The sequence below is a fragment of the Vanellus vanellus genome (assembly GCF_965231255.1).
Source record: "Vanellus vanellus genome assembly, chromosome: 5".
In the NCBI taxonomy this organism is placed as follows: domain Eukaryota; kingdom Metazoa; phylum Chordata; class Aves; order Charadriiformes; family Charadriidae; genus Vanellus; species Vanellus vanellus.
This window is the reverse complement of record NC_138910.1, coordinates 74,276,584-74,302,853: the sequence shown is the minus strand read 5'-3', so window position 1 is coordinate 74,302,853 and position 26,270 is coordinate 74,276,584. Positions and strand designations below refer to the sequence as shown.

Genomic DNA, 26,270 nt, shown 5'->3' with positions numbered 1-26,270 from the left:
GTACAAAAACTAAGGGCCATCAAACGAAACTAGCAGTTAACGTGCTGAAAACGAACAAAGGAGAATGGTTCCTCACATATTGTCCGAGCAAGCTGTGGAGCTTCTTCCTGCAGGATGTTGTGGATGCTGAAAGTTTACATGTGTCATGCTTTTAAGCAAAAAAACCCAACTGACCAGGGAAGAAAAATCAGTTGAGAGCTACTAAACACTGACACCATCAGGTGCTCAGAAGGTTCGTAAAATGCACATTGTAAATTGAGGAATTATTCTGGGGAGGTTTCTTCAAATGATTGCTTTGTTCGCATGCTGTTCTCTAGGTATCCGTTTCTTGTGGTTACTGGGCTAGACCTTGATCTCACCTGACAGATACATCTGGTTAAATGGTTCATCACTTTTAGTACATATGATAATCTTCTATTATTTTCTAGAAAGAGATTACAGGTTATAGTTACAAGCCAAAATTAACATCACACAAAACTCTAATTTGGTCAGATAATAGGAAGGAAAATTTTACAGTTATTGTTTCCATTAAAGCTAATTTTCTTAGGAAGATAGCGGTTGAAGATACTGTGCTAACATTAACAACAGTTGTTCAGAAACACACCTGATACAGATCCGCTCTGAAGATTTCACACTATACATTCGTGGTACTTACATTTCCATCAGACTTCCAGTTTTTGGTGGGATTTTTGTAAGTTTGCTCTTTGACAGAGAAGGAATTAAAAAAGAGTCAACCACGAAGATACTTTATACAAAGATGTTTAAGTCATTTTTGAGAATAAGCAGAAGCATTTTCATATATACAAGGTTCCAAGATAAATTTTCCAGTTTCCATTTTTCTGGCTCTGCTCAAAATTTTCCATCTGGAAAAATGATAGAGGGAAAATACAAGAAAGAATAGCAATGTCCCTGCCAGTGTGAAGGAACATTACATTACACTGAACAAATATCCTTATCTGAATGTACAATCACTGAAATAAATGCAGCTGTGTTTATTTCAGCATAATCAGATATATTTGAATATAAAATCATTGACATAAATGCAGCTGTGTTTATTTCAAACTGCACATGTTAATATGAACATGAATGTGACATCAGTTAATCACTCATGAATGTATAGAGGTATGTATATATGGTGGCACAATAGAGGCCTGTGACAGTTCAAAGTATGAAGAAAAAAATCCATCTGAGTTTGTGCTTTACCTAAAAAATTTTTATCACCGCATTGGAAGTCACTGATGAGGAGATGCAAAATTCTTCTCATATAAAATCCCTGAATTTATTTGAATAAATCTGTAGTTACTCTATAGAGTAACAGGTGACCTATTCTTAAGTTACTGACTAAAGAAATAATTGCTTTGAATAATTGCTTCTTAAAATAGAGAATTGTTAGTTTTCAGTGATTGGTAGGTCCAGGTCAATCTCTTCTGATGGGTGCAGTGCAGACCTTAACTTTACCTTAGATTTTTATCTGATTTTGAGCCTTAAAAAGAGCTGCCAACCACCCTTCCAGAATTTTGTCTTGCTGGGTTCTCAAACCCAGCGAAAATACAGTGAAGAGCAGTGCCAGTGGCAAAATTTTGGCGTTGTTTGTTTTGTTAGGGATGCTTCTCCTTGCTGTTTCCCCATAGTAGTTCTTTGCCTTCACTGTCCTTTGTATATCCTTAACCTCTCTTTTTAAATCAGAACCATCCAGAACTAGGAGGAATTGAAAGTGTTCTTTACTCTGCTTATGCAGATGGTGCTATGTAGATTGTCAGAAAGAATGGCTGCACTCAGAATAAAAGACCAAGTGGCATCAGAACGGTAAATATTTTGCAGCTGAGAGGTATTGGAAAGGCTTTATTTTCATCTGGGAGAAGGCTGAAATATTCTGCTAGACTAAACAGGGGTATTTATTCAGTTAGTTCAATAACCTGTAGTATTATCCCTGTTTTGCAGAAGACAGCAGCACAAAAGACATGTTTTTTGACTGCCTAGCACCTTTTGTCGTAAATTTCAGCTGTGTGAAATGAGTACAAAATGGCTGAGAAATATTGAGTGCTTTGCATCAGTTTCATATGAACCAAATGACGAATGAAATTTAGGAAATTTTGTATCTTGTACTATGTGTACTAGATTTGATCCAATAGTGGTGTTATAAAGAATAAGGAAACAGAATGAAAGGGACTGACACAGAGAAAATACATTTGAAATGTTTGCAATAGGTCCTGCATTCCAAGGGGCATTGGCTGTGTTGCACAGTGGTGTGGTGCTGCTGTTTCTCGGGTAATGTGTGACATGCAACATGTGGTGCTGCCGATTTGCTGAGTACATGGTTTAGGCAGCACTAACTGGGAGAACAATATTTCTGTTACTTGCTTCTCAGCTCTAGATAAATGAATACCTTTGGAGGATCACTTTTTCTTTTTTTTTTTTTTTTTTTAAAATGAGTTGAAGACAATAGAATAGGCTGCCCAGAGAGGCTGTGGAGTCTCCATCCATGTACGTATTGAGAACCCGAGTAGACGCAGTACGGAGTGACCTCCTCTTGCTTACCCCACTCGGAGCAGGGCTGGTGGACTAGGCAAGCTCCCAAGATCCCTTAGAAATAATTTAGAAGATTACCATTTTTTTTTCTTTTTTCTATTTTCCCTGATGTTAGAATACACCTCAGATAGATTCTGTTCTTCTTGTTGTTCTCTAAATTGTTTTAAAATTCTCAATGGCCAAATGGTTCCAAAGTTAACAAGCCAAATTGAGATCTTTGCTTGTTTGAGCTGCCACTGTAATGCAAGAAGAGACAAAACACTCTGAAATACATAATGGTGTGTACTTTTGAAAGAATACTGGTTGAAAAATATACTTCAGAAAAGGTGTTTCTGCATAAGCTAAAAGTATTTTTATTCTCATTGATACTATCTGATTTTAGGAGAAAATATTTTAGAATACTTTGCTCAGGCTAACAGAAATTTGGATACAAGTTACTAGGTGGAAAACACATTATCTGGGATATATACGGAGCTTCGTTTTGCATTTATTAATTCTGTTTAGTAACCTAATTGCCTTCTAGGTTCAGCCTTTAGCATGCTAATTTTGATTTAGTGTTTGTATTTCTGAAAAAAAAAAAAGTGGGGAAAAAAACAGGAACAAACCATATATTATCCCTGTATGTTCTTTAGACAGCTACCGGGATTCCAGGATCTACTACAAAACCATAATGTGAAGGTAAATGACCATAATATATTAAGGCGTATTATTACATTCTAGCAATTTCTGGTAGAATCACATCTTTCTTTCTCTTATCTGAAACTGTAAGATAACTTTTTGTTTGTTAGAAATATGATTTATTCTGTTTTTTAAAAAAATAATTTTGTATGTTTATTGTTGCTACTGTCCTACGTTATAAATACTTCATTTTTAGTAGCCTTTTCTAAGATTGTAAATGAATGTCAAATTTCTGATGTGAAAAACTTTTAAGTCTTTTTCATAAATGCAATATAAAAATATATAGATTTAAGGGATAATACATCTAGATGTATTTTGTATTTTTTCTTTCAGCATTTTGGTGGTCAGCATAAGAAATTACATTCACAGTGTGTTTTGAAATGATTGACTAATAATTTTGTTGGCATTTGTGTTTCTTTTTTGTCTTTCTTATTTGCAGTTTTTGTTTATATTAATTTTCATTTCTATAATGCTTTACATATATCTTTCATATTGCTGTTACATTGTATCATGAAATATCTTCGGTGCTCTAGTGATTATGTAAATGAGCTGACTGCCACTTGTGTAGGCACAGTCAAATTAGGTTGCATAGCATAGTTAGCACAGCCCCAAATGTCTTGAGAGTGGATAAATACTGAGATGGTCAGTTCACTCTGAATTTTGTGCTGTTACAGATACATTGCTGTCAGATTACCAAAGCTAGCTAATTTGTGTCTGAGCTGGGTAAGGTGAGGTATTCATGGACTTGTTCCTTTGAAATGCATTGTAGATGTACTTCTTACTAAACAGTGAAGTTAAGACAGAAATGTCATAATTAACTTATGCTTTCATCTGAAAAAGAAAAGATGATAGCAAATTGAAATTTGACTTTTGGTTATTACTGTTTGTCTTTCCTGTGGTTCTTCTGTTTCAATAGCTTCGGGATTGATCCATTCTCACTTATCCCAAACACTTGTCATCCTCTTACTTGATTATGACAATGTTATGCTGCCTGTTGTTTCTTTTTCCTGTCTGCATTTTTGTAAATGTCATTGCTGAAGTATCTTCTTTTGTATGTTGAGAGAATGCTGAGCCCCACTTCTTGAGCCTGTGCATTGAATCCTATATCAAATTAAACCTTGTTATCCTCATCTCTAGGACTCTCTGGTTTTGGCCTTCCATCAGCATCTGTTTTGGTTTTCATTATTCCCATCTGTGTGCTCTTCTTTATCCTTTTGGATTTAGTGATCCATTTATTTCCTTCCCTCACATTTGCATTTGTATTTTCATCAGTAAAATTTTTTCTCCCTTTTATTTCACTCATGGTTTCCCATTTTCACTTGATTTCCTCTGCAAATATCCCTTCTGTTCTTCCTTGAAAGATTTGCTTAAATCTGTCTTTCCAAAATTATTTCTCTTTTACTTTTTAATTCTTTTATTTTTTATTTAAAGGAACTGGGATCTGGAGCTGTTGTCCTGATGTTTGATGATTATTTGTCCTCAATCATTTTGCATGTTCTTTTGGGCAGGAAACGTTTCTTACCAAAATCTTCAACTGTTCTTTTAAAATCTTTTCTCAAGCACAGGGGATCTATGTTGACAGATGCCAAATCTTCAGTGCCAGGTCCAGGACAGAAATCAGTGGAAAAAATTCTGCGAAACTATGTTTTCTGTTGGCTTTGGGTCAGATCATAAGCTTGTGAAAGTTTCTATGAATTGCTAGTCATGTGGCAATTGGGAAAATGTTCTGTTATTCAGTGGCCCAGAAGTCAGGAAGAGTGAATGTTAGAAGAAAGAGAACTGATTAGATGGCATGACAATAAGAACATTCTGAGTGATTACAATCAAGTTCAATTAAAAGTGTCTGTCCAATATGTCTGTAGTGTAACAATCATTATGATATTTGGGTACTTGTTAGGAAGTGAATACACGACTTCCAAGACCTCTAATTTTATTTTCTCTTTGGAATATTATCCTAGTTAATAACAGCTTGTGCTTATAATCTCTTACTGCAGGAGATCTCCATGTGCTTTACAAGGTGCTTTTGTTTTCATTTTATAGTTCAGAAATCTGAGGCTTACAGAAGTTAAGAGCTTCAGTGTTATACAGTAGAATCACCGTTTGAAGCATTTTGACATTATCTGCTTTGAAGTACACTAATTGGATTTAAGCCCACACCTTTGATTACTCTTTAAAATTGAACAAAGTATGTGTCATCCTGAATCACGGTGGATAAGACGGACTTTCCTTTGTAGGGATGTTATTTTAAAGTCTGCCATGCTTCAACAGATATTAGGAATAATAGATATTATTTCAGATATAACGTAACAATAACTGATATTATTTCAGCAGTACAGGAAAACTTAAATACTGTTAGAAAAATTGTGTTAGATTATTTCCACTGACTCAGACTCACGAAGAATGAACCAGCTGAGGAAAGAAAGAGTAGGGAGAACAAGTATTATCTTTTGCAACCTATTCAGTTTTGGCTGATTTAACCTAGATGAGGAGATAAGCAATATTGTGAGCTTTGAGAGTACTGTAACAAGCTTTGTTAACTGATAATAATAACAAAGAAATATGTTAAACTGTTGATTCATATGAGAAAGAATGAATACTGAAATCGGAAAGTTGTATTGCTATAGTTTAATAATTGTGATTTAGTCTTTATTATCTGTGTGGCTTCACAGTGATAGCAAATACAGGCTGGCATATTTTAGCAAAATAAAATTCCAAGGTGTGTGAACTAGAAAATGTGGAGAAAATTAAGTACAGGCTTATTAATGCAATCCAGTGTGATTTTCCTGCGGATGCTACATTTGAAACATATAGTTTGTGAATTATTTTAAATTTTCAGAAAGATTTCAAGACCAAGAAAATCTAACCAAATAAAATAAGTTTATTTATTATTAGTATTCTTAATTAACATGTTTTAGTCTTATAAAATAATCTTGTTTTGATGTAATAGAGCAAAAAAAAAAAAAAAGCCAATCATTACTCCATTTTTATTATTGTTTGCCAGATGATTGCAGAAAAATGTCCTAATATGGCTTGGATATCATTGCGTCAAACGCTGTACAGAGGAATGCGGAGACTCAGTTCCTTATGAGGGTACTAGCCAGTGTAATTGTCCTCTAGCATGATATGCAGGTGGTGCTACCTTGAACCGCACAATTTTAATAAATTTTAATAAAGTGGGGTCTGTTTGTGTGGGTCCTGTTTCAGGTTGGGTTCTAGGCCTTATCAGCAGTAAGATACAGCGATCAAATGCAAAAATAAGAGAGAAAGGGGGGGAAAAAAGAAAGATACTAATATCCATGTGACTGTGTAATCCCAGGTTCGGCAGGGGCCAAATCCCTCAACATGTATAGAATTATGTTTTGCAAGTGAAGTTTTGTATGCGCTTGAGAAAATCTATTTGCTGATTACAAAAAATTAGGTTTAAAAATAAAAATATACCTGATAATCCTTCAGGTTTTCCAATACCTCTTATTATATTCTTATTTGTAAAAGAAATATTTTTGGTTATAAATGTATATTTACAACACTCCTGCCATCCTAGTGAACTATAGGAAGTTGCCAACCTTTTCAGTCTTTTTAATTTTAATTGTTAAGTCCTAAATTGTAAACTATTTCCATCCTTAGAATGGACGGTGGGACTGCCATTTTTCTTGTGAGTCTGTGATGTTCAAAAGCAAAAGGTCCTTCTGTTGCTGACTTCCTTGCACATCAGCAGTGTGACAAAGTCATTTTTTAGTCACAGAGGTAATGTTTTCATGTCAGTATGGTAAAAACATGAAAATGAAGACAAAGACTGTAAGTTCTGGGTTTTGAAGACTGGCTTTTGAAAAAGCCTGTCTATTTGCTTAAAGCTAGTGGCATATGTTAATATATCTTTTATTTAACTTTTCCACTATTGATAGTAACATTTAAAAATTGTTCTACTAATACATTATATATCCACAATTTTATTTCTCAGTAAATGAATAAATGAAGTACATGTTACAAAAGTTAAAGAGCTAGACTGTTATTAAAATTAGGAACCACGAATAATTACTTAAGGTCATAATTGTTTTGTTATGCAACTGCTTGCACAATGTTTTAAAATGTAATAAATCTTTCTAATGCATTTGATAGAGAAAAAGATTTTTATATGTCATAATGAATGTGTTGTAAAGTGCATGCATATAGATTCAAACTCAAAATTGAAATTAACCTTGGATGTATTTAAAGAAGTAATTTTAATTAACCCTTTTATCTCATTGTTAATATGCTTTATGTGCTAAAGGACTTACATTAATACCCCATCAGCTTCTTATATGAGAATAAAGAATTATTTTTAAGATTAGATTTTGGTATAAAATGACCTTGCTATGGATTCACTGACAGGGTGTACTATTAGAAGTACAATACAGTATGTAACAAAAGTAGTGGGTTTTGTTGTTATTTTTAATTGAAAAGGTTTGATACCTTTTCAAGTTCTTACAGAAATAGAGGTAAAATGGTACCTCTCTTTGGAAATTCAGTAAGACTGATTTTGAATAGAAATAGTACTGCTAAACATGTGTGTATGTCACTGCTGTTGAAGATTGAAAAGGAACATTTGAACTATATAATTGACCAAGGTCACCTCGTGTCCACAATAAACAATAAAACAGCTCAACAATGAGTGTATCGTGATTTAAGTACTAGTTACTTTAAAAATATTGATTTGTTTTCTGGTTTTGTGAAATAACTTGTGGAAAGATTTTGACTGTTTTGAAAATCTACGTCTTTCTTCTTTTTTAATTTTGTATCTTTCTTTTTGGAAAAATATGGTCCTACCAAGCGCAGACCCAGTGAGAATAAATTTGGAGGTACAGTCAAATAAAAGAAAATTTAATTTTAATCCACTTAATTAGAATCCTAAATCAAGCTTAACTGGACATCTTGCTAGGCTAGAAACTTCTGGATATCAAAGAATTGCTAGAAGAGCAGGAAAAAGTCAGTATGTGATATGATTGACTTTGTCTATTAATATAAGAGCATCTCTGCAGACCATGCCTTTATATAGCCCAAACCTCCCACTTATCTCACCATCCAAGGTTTTGCAAATTGCTTATTGACTCAAATATGCCTCTAAACTATACCCTGCACTTCAGCCTATATAGAGACATGAGTAATATGTGAATAATTGGTCTGCTCTTGCCTTAATACAGAATAAACATTACAAAGATGAAGGTATCTCAGCTGAAGACCTACTGAAGGGTAAAGATTATGTGCCTCCTCATTAGGAACAAACTGATACCTGTAAGACCAAGCGCTACCTGTCTTTCTTAGCCAATGTGGGGAGATCAGACCTGCAGTATATGGAAAGACTCATAAAGAGAAGCTGAGAACATGCCTATGAATTGTGAGGCCACACTCCCTCTTCCAGAAGCTCTTGGTTCCTTATTAGCCTAGTTGGAAGGAGCTTACCTGCCCCTATTTAATGGATGTAGTCCTCCTCCTGTCTCCGTGACTTATACCCTTCCACCCCCTTCTGGGTTCTCTGGCTCCCATTAGTTGCTTGCTAATACAGCTGCAATATAAAGAGCTGTTTCTTTTAGGATGTTTCAGTTGTAGTAATTCCCAGTTTTGACAGTCAGAAAGGCATTGGTTGTATGGAGACTCAGTTGGTAGAGGTGCTGGGTTTTTTCCCACTTTAGTGGCAGCATTTGGTTAAGAAGAAATGGGACTTAAAATAATAGTCATATTTCATAGGAATTTTAAAGTCATAGTTCCCTCTGGGTTTTGTGTGTTGAAGATAAAGGTGAAAAGCAGCAGCAAAAGTAAAAGAGAAGGTATGAGATTTTGTTGGAATGGGGGAAAAGGGAAGATCTGAAATCCTTGGTTTCAAAGGGTCTCTTTGGTATCCTCTCTCCCTTTCATGAGGAGGTGTGAAGGAGCTGAATATTAAGGGCAGGCTGAGAGGGGTCTACCTGGTATTATGAGTTGTCTGATCGACTGTAGCACTTGAATTGTCCCCATTTGGATACATAGTATGTGAGAATCAGGAGATGTTAGGGACAATCAGGGAGGGAATTTGGAGGTGTCTTTTACTATGCTGATTTGATGAATTTTTCTGTTTAAACCCATTGAAAGAAATGGTATTGGTTTCATTTGTGCCCTGTCAAAAGGGGGAATAGCAGAGCAAAATGGAACCATCTAGAGAGAGGGGAGATTTTCCCTTCCATTGAGAGTTGCTCAGCCTGCTTGGAAGTGAGATGCTTTCAGAGCATAAAGTGACATGGGCAGGAGAGTGAGGGTGAGGGTGCAGCAAGCAGGGAGGGTGGAGTGCCTGGAGACTTCAAAACTGTCGAGAAATACAAGGAACAGATACAGGGTTGGCCATAGAGGTGATACTATTTTCCTGTGGATCTGGTGGAGGCTCTCTAGAATTTATTGCAATTCTAGCAAGTTCACTGAGTAGGAAACGGAAGGCACTTGTGAGAACAGTACTATCTCCCTGCAAGGGTGCAGTGGGCAGGGGAGATCTATTTTGATTTTTATTGCTTCTTACTTAGTCATTCTGTGTTTTCTTTATTGAAAAGCCAATTAATCTAGCTTATTATATAGTAAAACCCCCTGCTTTTTGTTTAAAAGCATTATTGGCTTTTTGGAGTACTCTCTTATAAGAAAAAGACATAGGCACTTCAATTTCAATCATATGTCTGACTCAGATTCTCATCCCATCTTAAATCCTTTTCTTTCTTTAATCACCTGCAAGCCCTTGTCACAGTTCCCAGGCTTGGTTTCCTTGTACAGTAGTTTGCGATTTGCACTTTTTAGATACCTGTATACCTCATAGACAAGGCAAATTACATTTCTTTTGTGACTCGAGCACAGGTGGCTGTATCCAAGAGGACACTTACTTGTGTCCTCACTACCTTTTAACCAACTCGAGAAGTTTACTGTTAGTGAACTAAAGTGTGAGACTGTATGAAAATGGAGAAGATGCATCACTCTCTTTTTGTCACACTAAAGCTCTTCAGTCTGTTGCTTAGCAGACCAATTTTTATGTCTCCTAAATATGTGGAATTGAATTACTTATGATCATTGTATAATTAATGTAAATTGAAATTTTGGGAACATATGACAGACATGTAACCACCCATGCCCTCCAAGTCATTTGTTTGAAAGTGGTTTGGTGTTTACATGGCTAGAGACATGACTTTAACAGCTTGGTTCTGCAGAGAAAATCCTGTTAGAAAACAAAAGCATGTAAAGGAAAATTGCACATTTTTAATGTACATAGCAATGTATTTGAAGGTAGAAATATATCCAGATGTGTACTTTATGGGTATAAATATGTGTTTTCATGGAAAGTCCTGTTTGTATGGATGTAGCTATTTTACAAATAACTCTCAGCTGATTAATATTTAAAATTAGCATCTAATGTTAAAATAATACATTGAACTGTAAAAAGTACATCTGTTCTAGAATACATATTTTCATTGCCCACTGCCTCTTTATAGCAGTCTTCCCCTTGACTTCCTACCTTGCCCTCTCCTTGCCCTCCATTCTCCCCCTGTATTAGGCATCTGCTGATGGAATCCTCACTTTGTGTTAACATGGGGAGTAAAATAATATGTTGATGGCTTGGATTCCTGTTGGTATTCTGATGATCCCTGAGTAGAGAGAGTGATGTGCTGTCACTCTCGCCATAACTTGTCCAAGGTTGAGAATTTTATTACATCTTTCAAAATATCTTTTTACTTTCATCTGAAAATGAAAATAAGTTGAATAAAATCCAGTTTACATTTGAGCTGGGCTGCATACTCACTTATGTATATAAAATTAAACTTGGTTTCCTAAAGAGTTAATACAATTTTTGTTCATGTTTTATAACAATTATCATACATGGTGCTTTTTTTGTTTGTTTGTTTCTTACTGCCACGGTTTGAAGTGAGAGCATTAAGTTAAATTAATTTGACTTTGGTTGGCAAATGGTAATAGTAGTACTGTAACAGCTGTTTGCTTTCTTGAATTGTCCTTGGTGCTGAAATTGCTTTTGTATCTAAACAGCAAAATGTGTTTATAGGGCTACAGAATATGGAGATAAATTTAGCCTGTCAAACAGATATTATTGGGGCTTTTTTTCTGCTGTGTTCCTGTGAGTGGATCCTGACTACCGTGCTTTAATTCCAAGCTGTGTGTGCCTTTGGACATCTTACAGGACTGTTCATGGAGCTTTTCTGTTTGATTTATGACCTTGCCTGTATGGACTTCTGATCAGATTTTATTCTCATTTAGTGCAAGAGGGGCTAATTATGAAAGTGACAAAGACTCTTTCATTGTGCTAAAGCTTTTTGAATGACAAAAAGGGGGCTTTAAATTAAAATGAACTTTAACAAGGCATTTTCACATTGAAGTGATACACACTCTACCACTGATAGAGTAATTCATTTTCAACCCTTTCTGATTCTATAAACACATTGTCTCACAAGATCAGTAATTTTTTTACCTCTCAGGCTAATGAAGAGTGGATGGTAGACCAATGAATTCTCTTTTTGCAGAACTGTTTTGACATTCTTAATTTTTTCTTAAATATCAAAGAAAGGACAAAGAGCTGTGATTTTATTGCATTAATATTAATAATCATTTATCTGCCAGAAAAACATTTAAATATCACTTGACATTTGCAGAGAAAGATTAATGTTTAATTTACTACAAACATAGAAATACTTTGAAATAAAAGGAAATGCTTCTGGATTTGGCAAAATGAAAAAAACCCCAACAAAATTAAGACAGATATTCAGCTATAGTAAAATATTCTAACCATAGCAGAAGACAAAAACATGTTGGTGCCATCTAAAATATCAATATTTAAATTATCACTTCTGATTGAAAAATAACATCAACTAGATAGTTTTTTAAGGTCTAATTTAAGCTTTAACTAAACAAAGATAAATGAGGGTAACAGTTTTCTGTTATATCTGTGTGGGTACAGTTAAGAAGGCCTGCTATAAATTCTATCAGTATTATAAAAACAAACCAATAATGTAGTTCCTTGGTACTACATCATTATATATAGTACATTGGAGTAGAGCTAGGATGTAAACAGTATTGGTATTTCATAGTTATTGGTAAGACTGGCAGTCAAGGAGGGCTTCCAGAACAGGCTGGTGGCTGGAGGAAAGGAAAATAGCAAGGCACAGGAGTCAGAAAATTATAAGTGAAAACACAGGAACGAGTTCCATTACCTACAGAAGAATCAAAATGCTATATAATAGAAAGAAAAGTATGGAAATCGCCTTGTTCTACAAAAGCACATCAAACTAGGAACTACAGCAGAGGAGTAGGCGAACAGTGAAGTTGTGTATCACTCTAATCTGATGAAATGGCTAAAAATGTACCTAGGCTGCATGAAAGTCTATCTGTAAATTTTTGTCATGGAGATTATATTATAAGATTTCACTTCTGGGCAATGAAATAATGGGATTAATGTACTGAATGAAAATAACATTTCTAGCCCCCAAACTGTTTTTGTGACTAGATTGATAATGGCATAGAAAACCAAATTCAGTTTCATAATAAACTAAGACTGTTTCTTCTGCAAAAGCTGTATATAGGACAGATACTATTCTCATCCAGTACTTCTGCTGAAAGTCTATGCTTACAGTATCATTGTTCAAGGAAATTTTTGTATAAGATACAGAAGGAAAGTTTTAGCTATAGAATAAGTAATTTATTAGTTAAAGAAGGTTCTTATTCAGGACCCATGTCAAAAAGCAAGATTTTTTTATGAGACAATACCTGGAGCCTTTCCATGAATACTCTTCTTTTTAATAAAAAGAAAAGCAAATTTATTTACAGCTCTGGTGACTTTGGAGGGGTCCTTGAGAATATAATTTAACTATAGGTCTCCAGACTGATTGAGGTTTCCATCCATGAATTTTCCTCAAGTGGCAGTTTGTAGTTATACTATGGAAGGATTGCCCTGGAAAAATGGTGATTCTGTGTATCAGGCACCTACTCGGCCAAATGCAGAATTGCAGCATTATCGTACAGTAATAAATCAACTGGAATTGCCTCACTTGTAGAATTGTTTTGCCTTTTGCATTACAAGAATTCTTAGGGTCTTTGCAAAATGATGACTATATTGAGTAGGAAGGATTGCATAAGTAGGGCTACTGAAATGTACTTAAGAATAAAAAAATATGCAGCTTTTAACATTTTTAACCATTTGTAATTTTTTTTGCTTGCACACCTGTAATGTCTAGGCAGCAGGTAAATATGAGAATGTTTTAAATTAGAGGCTATAGGTAGCAACATATTTCAATGCTGTACGTTGAGCATCATGCGCTAACAAAGTAGGTATTTAGAGATACATTTTTCTATGCTACACATGAACTACCGTACCACAGTGGGATGTACCATTATTCATATTCCCTGATCTGCCTTGATGGTTGCTTCCGTGGTTAAGGCTGCAGACGTTGTTATAATTTATTTATTAACTTGTTAATTATTTATTTAGGATAGCACCCATTATATGCTAAGTCACTTCCAAACAGAAATTTCCCCAAATGCTTTTCCTTTAAGAGCTTCACTTTGAAAGATGTGATACATACACAGTTGTGAGATACGCATTTTGATAGCATGTACTTTGTTAAAGAAAGCTGAGTTTTGTGACACTAATGCAAAACCTCTTTGTATTCTGATTTTGCTTGAACAATGGTTCACTGCCATGGATAAATAACTGCCCATCTGTCATTGGAGGCCTTTGGGGAATTGATAAAGAGGGAGCAGAGAAATCAGTACTCTACAGTTTTTCTGGGGATTTTGTGGTTTTGGTGTAGTAGGTGTGCTATGGCCATCTTAGGGCGTGGGACTCTGATTTTTAAACATTCTTGACACCCTACTAAGTTGATGCATTGCTACTTTACTGCTGCCAGTTTCTGTGTTTACATTATTTTGTGACTTCGGAGAATTTGTCCTGCAGTCTTGGGCTCTACTGATAGTTTTGTAATTCATAAGAATCTCTCCGATGCGAGAAAAGGAGTCAAGAGACTGACTCCATTTTATCCCTCCTTTCAAATTTCCCTATACAGTGAACATCAAGATTTTATTCTTTACCACTTCAGGTTTTTAGGTCCTTTAACTGCAAGCATCAGTATTTATTGATAAGGGCAATTTTGAAATAAGGCTAGTTGGCTGCAAGTGGTTAAGTATCAGTCTCATTTGATCAAAACTATTGAATTCCTTCAGCAAGATTTTATTATATAATTTCTTTATACATAGTAAGCCTGCTGTTTACTCAATGATATTTGTAATATATTGGGATATCTGTTGCTTGTATATTGTGCTATTTTGCTCATGGTGGGTTTTGAACAATGATGATCACTAAATCTTTAGGATTACTTATTGCTGTTTTTCATTGTGCTCTAAACTGGGATCACCATTTAGACTGCTCCTCCTAATGAATATAAAAAGACAGCAAGTTCTCTTAGTTGCTTGTGTTGTCTTTCTAAATGTTATTGTTTACTCTTTTGAATTATCTTTAAAGAAAAGTTGCAAGTGATGTAAGTAGGTGGCCTTTGGGATTAATGCATGCCAGAACTTTAAAATTATTTGTATTTTGAAATTGGTAATAGTATCGTCATTGCAGAAGGAGCCTCAAAAATACTACTCAGTAATTTTTAATCCCTGTATTCTCCCTTCTCTCTCACCCAGACATCACACAAACACCTGTGACCAAGAAAAGTATTTTTTTCTGAAAGGAATAACTCCTCTTAAAACTATCTTTTGGTGGCACTGTCCAGACTACTAAAATATGAGAATCTTTCTTTCTGTAACTGCTTTTAGTAAAATAAAATAAATCACAGCGTCCCTCCTCCAGCTTTCTTGTCTTTTATATTTAACTAATAAATTTAAGCTGGTTTATGCCTCTCTCCTTTGTCAACAGGCCCTGCTAAAACCTTGTCCCCATCTTTCTTATAAACCCTCTTTAAGAACTGAAAGGCTGCTGTAAGGTCTGCCTGGAGCGTTCTCTTCTCTGGGCTTAACAACCCCAACTCTCTCAGCCTGCCCTTATAGCAGAGGTGCTCCAGCCCTCTCATTATCCTCGTGGCCCTCCTATGGACTCACTCTGACAGGTCTATGTCCTTCTTACATTGGATGGCCCAGAGCTGGACACAGTACTCCAGTTGGGGTTTCACCAGAGCAGAGTAGAGGGGCAGAGTCACCTCCCTTGACCTGCGGCCACGCTTCTTTTGACACAGCCCAGGATACAGTTGGCCTTCTGTGCTGTGAGCACAAATTGTTGGGTCATGTTGAGCTTTTCATCTACCAGTACCCCCAAGTTCTTTCTTAAAGGTTTCCAGTTCCCTTAATTTTCTGTGTGAAAGACAATTCTTTGATTTGCTTAAAAATGGCTTTGCATCTTTTTCACTTCATTCAGAGGCTAGTCCCACAACTTTCTTTTAATCTAATGATTCAGATTAGCTGCTGTGGGTGATAAATTCTGCCTCCTACTCTAATTCAGATAAAAGTTTTAATTTATAAAGCTCCCATGGGTGTTGTAGTCTAGGCCATGCTGTTCATTAATATTTCTGCAATTTAACTCGATACAAAGGAATTATAGATTTATTCATTACAGTTGTTTGGGATCACTGAGAAACAGCAACTGTGATCTCAGACACTATGGGCAGAATGCCCTTAGGAAAAGGGTCTAGTGCGCCTTACTTACATCACTTGTGAGGAAAAATACTGGAAAGAGTGGAACTCAGACTGTGATCCTGAAAAGGTGTGGAAAATCAGATCGTGGTCTCATTGTTAGGAGCAACACCATTAAAATCAGTATTGTTACCCCAAAAGAAATAGGATAGTTGGAAAGGATAAGAACATTTATAAGTTTTGGATGCACTGTTCTTTCCATATTGTTGCTGAATCATTTGATAGTGAAACAAACAAACGTAGACCCATAACCCTTATATACCCAAACGATCGAGACAATTTATTTTAATGCTGTGTTCGTACATTAACAAGAAAAGTGTAAAAGCTAGAATTTTCATGTGCTGTCAGTCACAATTAGATTTTATCACATTGTCTAATTGCAATAAAAGCTCAATCAGAATCGCTCTACCTCTGAAAGTTATGCATTAATATGTAGATCTTGGTTTACCCTTTCCAGTGATGGGAGCTGGCCTTTTACCAATTGCTGCTAAGAGCTAAGATAGTCATTGTTCCCATACAATCTTTTTTCACAAAAGGTACGGATTTACTGTCCTTTGGATGTCATTATTGATAAAAACTATAATGGAAACACAGCAATTTCAACTTGCTTAATTGAGGAGGGAGGATAGAAAAGAGACTACAAATACAAGTCTGAAGCATCCAGCTTCTCAAGCCATGTACTTTTGAAATGTTTTGCCCATTTGATAGTCTTGAACATTTTTCAAAGGTGATTTGGGTTATGACTGAAAGCTGAGTCATGAACATTGCTATTGTTTTAAGTGAAACATCAGGTTCTTAAAAGAATACTAAATTGTTGAAGAGTAATGAGTATTTTTTTTCCAAAACATTGATTTAACTATCTGTAGCAGTGTAGGTATTACTTTGTATTTCAGAGCTTAATATGTGCAATTTTAATAATTTAAAGTACACTTTAATTTACAATGTGTTGTAAATGTGTTTTTTATCATATTGTCTTTTTATTCAAATCATGTGCTTTGAAGTTTCAGAAATCTTGATTTGACATATGCTTTGGGCAGGAGTCCAGGAGATGATGCAAAAACAGTCACAGGTTTTCAGACATCATCGCCATTTCGTTAGATTTTTTTTTCCTATTTAAAATTCAAATGCTATTTAGAAGTTGTTTAGGACTTCTCACCAAAACTATTTTTTATAAATTCTTTTCACAGACAAAGACCATAAAGCCAGTGGGAATTTACAACTGGTATTCTTAGATGCACTCCTTTCAGAAGATATCTAATCTTTCACTCGAAGGTTTTACAGATCTCAGTCCCTGTAGTTCCTGTTCCATTTAGAATGTATCAATAAAATTTCTTTGCATCTTATCATCTCAATGTGTTTTGTGATCTTTAAGGATGAATTCCATTGAGGGTATTCCATATTCTACATTTCACCTTATTTTGTGAAATATAGAGCTGCATGAAAATATAGATTAATACTGTTTGGCTATCTTGGACTTGATCCCAGGTTCAACTGGTGAAAATGATGTATATTCCAATCTGTTCCTTGGTTGTTTTTGTTTAAAGAATTTGTATAGATTGAAATGCAGCTGCAAGTGTATTAGTGATTTTCTATTGCTTACTTGTCGAGATTTTTATTGTGTGAATGAAAAATAGTATTTCAAAACCTGGCAGCATATTGACAAAACCAGAAGAGCACTTTGTGTAATTCTCTTTTGAAAAACTACCTCTTTTAGAGACAGAGATTGCCTCAGCTACTTCCATTCATATGTATCTTGATCAATAGATTTATTGATAGCTTTTAGCCAAGATTTAATTCTTTTTTCTCCTCAGTTCACCATGGTGCTCACTTTTCTGAATTAAGAAACTAGAATTAGGCTCCTATAAGCAAGGCATACAATATGCAAGTGCTCTAGGTGTAAAAGGAGGCATTTGACCTTTTGTTGCTAATCTGTGACAGGTGCAGGCTATTTTCTTCCAAATGGTGTTAATTTTCATGTGCAAATCCACCCCCTGAAACCTGCATTCTATATATCCACCACAGGGGAATTGGTGGTCATCATGAGTACTGTAATGGACAGCTGAGAGGGATAATCACTGATATTTCAGCACATTCATGCTTGCAACTCAGTTGTTTTTAGTGCACTTCTGTTTTCACTGCTTATTAGGAAGGCTGAAGTTAGTTATTCATTGCTGGACAAAAAAAGTGTCTGAGAAAGTTCATGTGCAGGGAACAGCACATTGTTACAAATTAGTTTCCTTTACCATTTCTGGCAAACTCATTACAAAGTAATCGCGCCCTGCGCTGAAGTGCACTTCCTCTGGGACCAATAACTGTAAATAAGCAGGGCTGCAAGCTGGCTGATAAGTTGTTGTTCTGAAGATAACGGTCCTTTTTAGCAGAGTGTTTGACCTTTTTCTTTATATTGCCTCAGGCTTGTCTAAGACCCTCAAGGTCTATTTTTCATCTTAAAATTCTCTGTAGGAAAGCACAATGTGTGGTTTAAGAAGATTTTAGGATTGCTTACCATATCTATATTTTCTTTTCTAGCATTTTTATGATAATTGTTCGAATGCTTAGTAAGTTTAGCTAGCATTTTCTTAAGCAGGTTTTCTTTCTTCGTGTAAAGTACACTTTTTATTGATGTGCGAAGCAATAGACATTAAAATTTTATGAGGACTAAGTGTATGTTGCATGATTAATAAAATAGTAACATTGGTCTTTTTTCTGACTTTTAAAGAAACTTGAAACATGCTATTGACCCCTTTCACTATTCACATTTTGAGAGTATTGCACTAACCATTACTCTGCAAAGCAATTTAAGCAAATATAATTAAGAATTTCAGCTTGAATGATTAAAGAAAAGGATGTCTATTCTTTTCTCAGTATGCTAAAAGTATTGAACAGAACTGTGACTGAAAATTGAGCGTGTCTTAAAAACAAACCCCAAGGCTAAGTGAAAGTCAGTTTAGAGACATTTGGGAATTTGATTTGTTCACATCTTCCCATCAGTTTAAAAAGATCTGTGCCAGTATTTCTATAAAGTAAAATAATAATAGAAAAAAAAAAAAAGCCTGCAACTAATTTCAGAGTGCATAGGAGAAAAAAAATCCATAATACTTTGTAAAGTGACGGCTACTCTAATAAATTGCTTATTTTACTTTTAAGATACAGTCAGAAAGCCATTTGGTAACCAGACATGCACCCAAACTGTAAAAAAAGAATTTAAACAAGAAATGTCTTAGAAGGCCAATAAGCTCAGATCTTACTGCTCTTAAAGTTGTTGGGCTTTTTTCCCTTACAGATCACATTACTTAATCAGTTAATTAATTTTACATGTATACCTTAAATAACAATATATTGTGTATTGTAATGTTACCCCCCAAATATAATGCTAATGACAAATTATGGAGTGTGATGCTTTAAAAAATGTTGTATAATCTCATAGGTACAACTTCTGTATTTATTGAATGGAGTGGTGATGGTTTCATGTGGGCATGAACCCAAAGTAAGGGAAAGCAAAGCTGATGTTTTCATAGTTTGAGGCCTTTTTCTTTGATTTTAAAAGAACGTAATTAACATACATGGTTTTGAACAGACTCTTATTGGTGTCACAAATTACTGGACTTGCAGGGTATGCAGAATGAAAACTGTGCACAGGAAGGATCCTACAGTATTTGTATCGAGACTGAAAAGTATTGGTAGGTACATTACATAAAATTGGTGCTATCTAGCTTTCTCTTAAATTTATCATAATTTCAGCACAAACTCTCCACCTCAGGTACTGCAAAGCAGTCTGTAGGTATTACATAATTGCAGAGAGATTCCTGTGACATAGGAGGAACTTATCTAATTATTCATTAAACAGTTTTCTCTCTTGCTATACACTTAACGGAAAAGAAAAGAGAAATTTTAAGGAACCTTATAGAGCTATTAAAAAATAAAAGCAGTTTAGAAGTTGTTTGCACTTAAAAAACAAGTTTATTTTCAATGTTAAAATATTAAAATGGTATAACGGCTAAATGGAATAACACAATCTATGTTTTAATTTCTGTTTCATAGTTTCTAATGCATGTCACTGTGTTACCTGTGGTATTGGAATATAATTCTTACTCATTAGAATAAATCAATTTCCCATGATTACAGCAGTGCGAAAGCAGTACGTAAAATTGTTAACTTTGTTTATGAGATTAATGTTGGGAAGTTTATATCCTTTCTTGGACACGAAAAAATGTTTTTCAGTGGCATTATCAGTTTTCTACAAAGCATCTCTTAAAGCAAGGAAGTGTTTTGTTCTTACAGTTCTAGGCTTCTTTGTACCAAAACTGCCATCTTGTTTAATGACATTGCTATGTGGGTTGAAATTAGGCTGACAGATTGTGAGCAAAGGCTGTGATATTGGAAACAATAGTCTATTGAGCACGAGGAACTTGTTGAATTGGTTAGCGAAGGCATTAGTGTTTGGTCCAGCCTATTTAGCATCTGGAAGACAGGGAAGAAATAGTGCGCTAATGAAATGTACAAATGATACTAAACTGCAAATGGCTGCAGGTGACTATGGCAGCTGACGTGTACTATGAAGGAGCCTAGTAAGAGGGTGTTCTGTAGGGAAAAAGTAATAAAGTGCGATACAATTCACAAAAGGAAAAAAACACTGCATTGAGAGGGGGGTGAGTATACAAATCAAGTATTGCAGATAAAGAGAAAACAGTGTTGGGAGTCCCAAGGAATCATGTACGCAATTATTAAATTGGTATAGGTTCTGCTGGATTTGAGATAGGTATATAGGTTTACCAGAGCAGACTAGCTTGGATTTGTTCCAGCCTACTGGCTCTTCACGATCAGTGATTTCACCGATGACAGTACGATTCTCTGGTGCTAGTTCAGGGATCCTATGGATTCTGTAAAGTAGTTTGGAGGGGGCCACCTGTCCCCCATACAATACAGATCAGTTTGATGTTGAAAAAAAAGCTGAAATGTGCAATAGGTCAAAATCAAGGTCTCATTTTGTTCTTTTTTTTTTTTATCATTTATTCACTTAATAATCTTTTAGTTTCCTATGCCTTGCAGTACAATTTTTTAAATGATCTTTGAACTTAAAATATAAATTTAACTGCTTCTGTGTCCTTCTTTGGAAGTAATTCAATCAAAATTTACACCTCTGGTCTGTGCTGCAGATAACTTAACCTATATCTGGAATTTCTGGGACCATTGGGAGGCATGTATACCTAGTAGTTTACAGGCTGGACCTGTAAACAGTCTGTGTTCATCCAGCCTGCTGCCTCATTCTTGGAGGATCCACCAGCATCACATGCACAACTCGAGCTGAAGTGACTCTGGGCGTCCACACGTTAAGCTTTGTGCAGAGAGACCTCTAACTGTGACCTGTGAGGCAACTGGAATCCAGCCTACACCGCTGAACAGCTTGGACCACCTAAATCCTGAAATACATGAGGAATATTATTTTCCCAACAATGTCATGACATTTCATGAAAAATACGGTCAAACAAAGTCCTTTAATTAAAGGTATTAAAATGCAATAGCTTGATTTTACAACCCTATTTTACTTTGGATAATAATCTGTAGGAAATAGTTCTTTACATTAAGATTCAAGTTCTGTTGTGAACAGCAGTGATAGATTTGACCTTTGTGGTGGAAAGTGCACTTAAATGAGTAAGGGATTTAACCTAAAGTCAGGCAGATGTGGTGGATTGACCTTGACCAGCCGCTAGATGCTCACCCAACGGCTCTCACTCGCCCTCCTCGACAGGACATGGGGAGAAAATAAGATGACAAAGCTCGTGGGTCACGATAAAGACAGGGAGATTGCTCACCAATTGCCATTGCAGGCAAAACAGACTTGACTGGTGGAAAACTAATTTACTGCCAGTTAAAATAGGTATGGATAGTGAGAAACAGAGAACTTAGAACACCTTCCCCAAACCCTTCCCTGTTTCCCAGGATCAGCTTTCCTCCTCAGTTCCTGACCTCCCACAGGGAGCAGGGCAGGAGACTGGGGGCTGCGGTCAGCCCATAGCCGTTCCTCTCCGCTGCTCCTCCCTCCGCACACTGTTCCTCTGCCCCAGCCTGGGCCCTTCCTGCAGGCCACGGTCCTTCTCAGGAGAGACTGCTCTGCTGTGGGCCCTCTTCGGGCGGCTGGTCCCTCAGGTGGTGTCCACCCGCTCCAGCCTCTCCCCACAGGACACAGGACACTGCCCCAGCGCCTGGAGCACCCCCTTCCCTCCTCCTCCTCGAATCCTAGTACTCCTCAGACTCCCTCACTCCTGTGTGGCATTTTTTCCCCTCTTTGAAGGAGATGCCACCATCTTTGCAGAGGGGTCAGAGCCGGCACAGGGCGTGGCCCTGGCGTCTCCTCAGAGAGCTCAGCCCCGCAGGCCCCGCTGCCCGCGCCTCAGCATGCACACCCAGCACAGCAAATGACATTATTTATGTTCGGCAAAGGTATTCTAGCTGTACAATATTGTTGTGTTTTGGGGTTTTTTTTGTGTTTTTTTTTTGTTGTTTGTTTTTTGTTTTTTTCTTCAAATATTTCATATGCCAAATGTATCCTTCAGGCAAGCATTTAGGAACAGATTGTTAGCATGAAGCAGTTTTCTGCAGAAGGAATCAGTGAAGAGAATTTTCTTCTGAAAAGAAGAATGTGGGTAGGAAAGTAGAGGGTAACATTAAAAATAGGGAAGATTAAAAATGTTCAATTAGTGCAGCCAGAAACAATTTAGGATAAGGAAGAAATCCTGCAAATATATTGATTGAGTTGAAAATGTCTTTTCCTGCTTCTTTTCCACCTCAGAACAGCAGATTAGCCAAATTTTTCTACTTATGCTCATACTGAGTACTGTGTTACCAATGAACAGTCGTAGTGAGTGCTACATAGGGACTTGCTGAGGAGGAATTGTTTAGCTCAAATAGCATTATAAATAGCTATTTGAACCCAACAGAATCCAACCCAAAAATATATTTCTAAACCCCAAAATATATCTGAAACCATAAAACCAGCTCATCTTCCAGTGCTATTTTTTTAAATAAGTATAATTTAGCATGTGAGCTAAAGCATGGCCCTGTCTTACAAGACCTGATAAGATGGGTTTTGGGTTGGATCAGGAAAATGTGAAGTCTTATTTTTGTAGTGTATAAATGAAATGGACAGTCTAAACCCCGTCTTTAAAAATCTTGGCACACTTCAAAGGAAAAATGCCAATTTAGCAATTTAAAAGCACTTAGCAAGTTTTCCCAGTGCTGAACTTCATTTCTATAGCCAGTGTGGTTGCTTGCTGAATAATGCTATAGGGGACAATGTAGCTCTGACTATATTTAAAAGTATTATTCCATGAAATTCACCAGGCGAAATATTACAGCTTTGTTTGTGTCTTTGGAAGAAGGTGATAATGGCTGCAAATGGTAAAGGAATAGTATTAAGATAGCTTTTGAATCACAAAGGAGATGAAGGCTGGCCCATCTGTCGGGAGAGAGGGATGCTCAGAGCCCCAGCCAGAGGGGCCAGGTGGAAATCTGGGGACTCTTTAATCTTACAGGAGCTTGAACATGAAGAACAAATGGAAAGAAAGAAATCTATACAGGTGGGGGCTAAAAGAGGTATAGAGACATTATCAGAAAAAGTGAAGAAAAAAAAAGAAAAAGAAACAATTAAAAGGAGGTTAGGACACTTAATTGGAATACTCAGATAAGACAAGACAAAAAGTCAATTTGATTAAATAATAAAAATCCATGTTGTCTTCTTTTTGGTGTGTTCATATGTATTTAGCTTCCTGGTACGTATTTTATTTTGATGACTATGATTAAGTCTTTTAAAAATAATTCTGAACTGTTGTAAGGCTTATTACACTTGTACATTTTAACCAACGGAGGTAAAAGTTTTAAAAACTTTTTGCAGTGTAGTTTCTGGAGAGTTTATCAGCCACTCATTAAAATGCATTCTTTTTCATATGTTCTTGGTAGGTAACCTTGGACGGGTGGACCACATCACAGAGTTTGAGTATGACCTGTTCATTAGACCAGATACCTGTAACCCACGCTTTCGAGTTTGGTTCAACTTCACTGTTGAAAACGTAAAAGAATCACAGGTAAGTGATACTAAATTAGATCGTATGATAGCTTTAAAAATTGCTTACTCCAGAATATCTTCTACTGACCAAAGAAGATGACATCCAGGGTTTGTAACTAAAAATTTACTGTAAAATATATTTTTTTCTTTGAATTCTTATAAGTAAGAGCAGCTATCAGCATACTGGATATCACCATGTTTTTCAGCTATCCAAGACAGTAATTATGAAGACAGTATAACATTTGCCACCTAACAGGAGTTGTATTAGTAATGGCTGCTATATATTTGTGTTAATATATGCAAACCAAATATAAGTGTTGATATATGAAAAAGAAGTTCATCATAGCTGTTCAAATATTATCACTCAAGCCTTCATTTAATACATGTAGAACAATGAAGTGGTGTTGCAAACAGGCATTACTCTAGTGACTTGTAGCAGAGGAGGAGTTGCCTGCCAATGTGTCCCTTGTTAAAGAAGAGGTTTAAATGTGAAACAACTCAATAGGCAACTATTTCACCTACTTTTTAATAATGTTTCTTTACAGTAAAAATATCCCATGAGAAAGAAACTACCTTGCTCTATTTTTTCACCTGTCTTAAACTAAGCCAGAAAAAAAGTTGTGTATTAACTTTCACATTGACAAATCAGAAAAGATTTAATTCCACGTTTCACACATACATTACATTTTATTCTGGCATTCTGTCTTAGTTTATCATAATCAGACTGTCATTTTCACTTAATGGAAAGAAAAAATATTTAGTAAGAGAAAAAACTGCAGAAGCTTGATATTTGTATTCCTACGAGACTAATATCTTAATATCCACCACTGTACCATTCCTGTTACAACTAGAAATCATGAAATTGTTTATCTATCTTCCTGGAGCCTGATACTTTATCAGACATACCCTTTCCCCTGCTGTGCCTTACTCAACTATGATCAAATTATATAGTCATGAGATGAATGGGAATCTGTCTCAAGGAGGCAAAGAGATCTGGTAGAAAGATACAATATATATCTAGTGCTTACAGGATATTTGTTTTCATGGTTGTCTACATGAAAGAGAATGGTTTCACTATTAAGTTTGACTTGTGAGGTCTGTTTTTATAATGTGTGTTCCTATAATCTTTTTTTCATCTCTCCAATTTCCGTTAAAATGAGACCTGCATGAACGTAATCTAGTCTGGAACCTTTTTTAGGTCTTTGTACTAGCGGACGTGGGCAGTATTAGTCATTGCAGCTCAGCTATATTAAATGATTGTTAGAAATTGCTACATCAAACATACTGTGTAATCTGGTTTGTGCATTTTGATTATTTTCTTTTATGTTTTACTAGAAAATAATAACAAGAAAACCCATAACATTCAGTATTGCTTAAAAATATTGCTTAAAAATATTGCACTAATACACAAGTAACTTTGATCACTTTATGTGTAAAAGTAGATATTTTAATAACTCTCTATAAGTAGTTACCTGTATAATATTGTACTTATTTTTGATGTGTCATGTAGGTGAAGTGTGAAGAAGGCAGATCTATGCATTTATATATCTTCGGTCTGGTTTCAGCCATTTAGATGAGGACTTAAAAGGAGTAGCTACTTTTATTAGTTTTATATATTGTCTATATTATATTTCCTTGTCACTTACTTGTCCTTCAGCTTCAAATTCTTAAACAACTTTATTTACTTAGATTTGAACAGATGTTGAAGATTTTCATCTCATAAGAATATCTCCAGTTTTGCTTGACATTTCACACTAAAGCCTTTACTCACAAATAAATTTATTTCAATAGTGTCATGAGAAAATAAAAAACCTCCTTTCATTACCTGAATTAGAAATAATTCTTTTTTTCTCCTGTTGCGTCAGACCAATGACACCCAACAGTGGAAAAATGGATAAAAAAGTGAACAAAAAAGATGCAGTGTAAAAACAACACCCATACAAATACTAGGAACACACAGTTGCACTGTATGTAATTCTGATTTAGGTTTCAGTTTTACTACTGGATAGTAGTGCAATTTTTACAATATGTTTAGTGCAGTATTTTGTGTTATTAAGATAGAGATAAATGAAAAGAAAGACCTATTAGAAATTTCTGCCAGTCTCACTGTCCATGCATTGCTGTTCTGCAGACAATGTTTTTTTTACATTCCAGTTTTAATTTTCTTAAGCCATGGAGCTTCCACTTCCTATGTCTCAAAACTGTTCTATAGGCTCATCTTACTTACAGTGTTGCTTGATTTTTAGCCTAAAGCTTTCCTTTATTTAATCCCACTATTCCCAGTTGCAATTCTGCTTAGTGATAGCTCCTCTTGGTACAAATAAAT

The 26,270-nt window shown here is 35.6% G+C and overlaps 1 protein-coding gene across 2 annotated transcripts in view; it reads left to right on the top strand.

Moving 5' to 3' along the window:
* Positions 1 to 26,270, top strand: part of LOC309672808 (BEN domain-containing protein 5) — a gene marked incomplete at both ends in the record, with an annotated part of 984,871 nt that overhangs the window by 27,770 nt on the left and 930,831 nt on the right. For both annotated transcript variants that reach the window (XM_082484407.1, XM_082484406.1), the window contains one exon: positions 23,839 to 23,963. In XM_082484407.1, the coding sequence (XP_082340533.1) occupies positions 23,839 to 23,963 (125 nt within the window). The remainder of the gene's footprint in view (positions 1 to 23,838; positions 23,964 to 26,270) is intronic.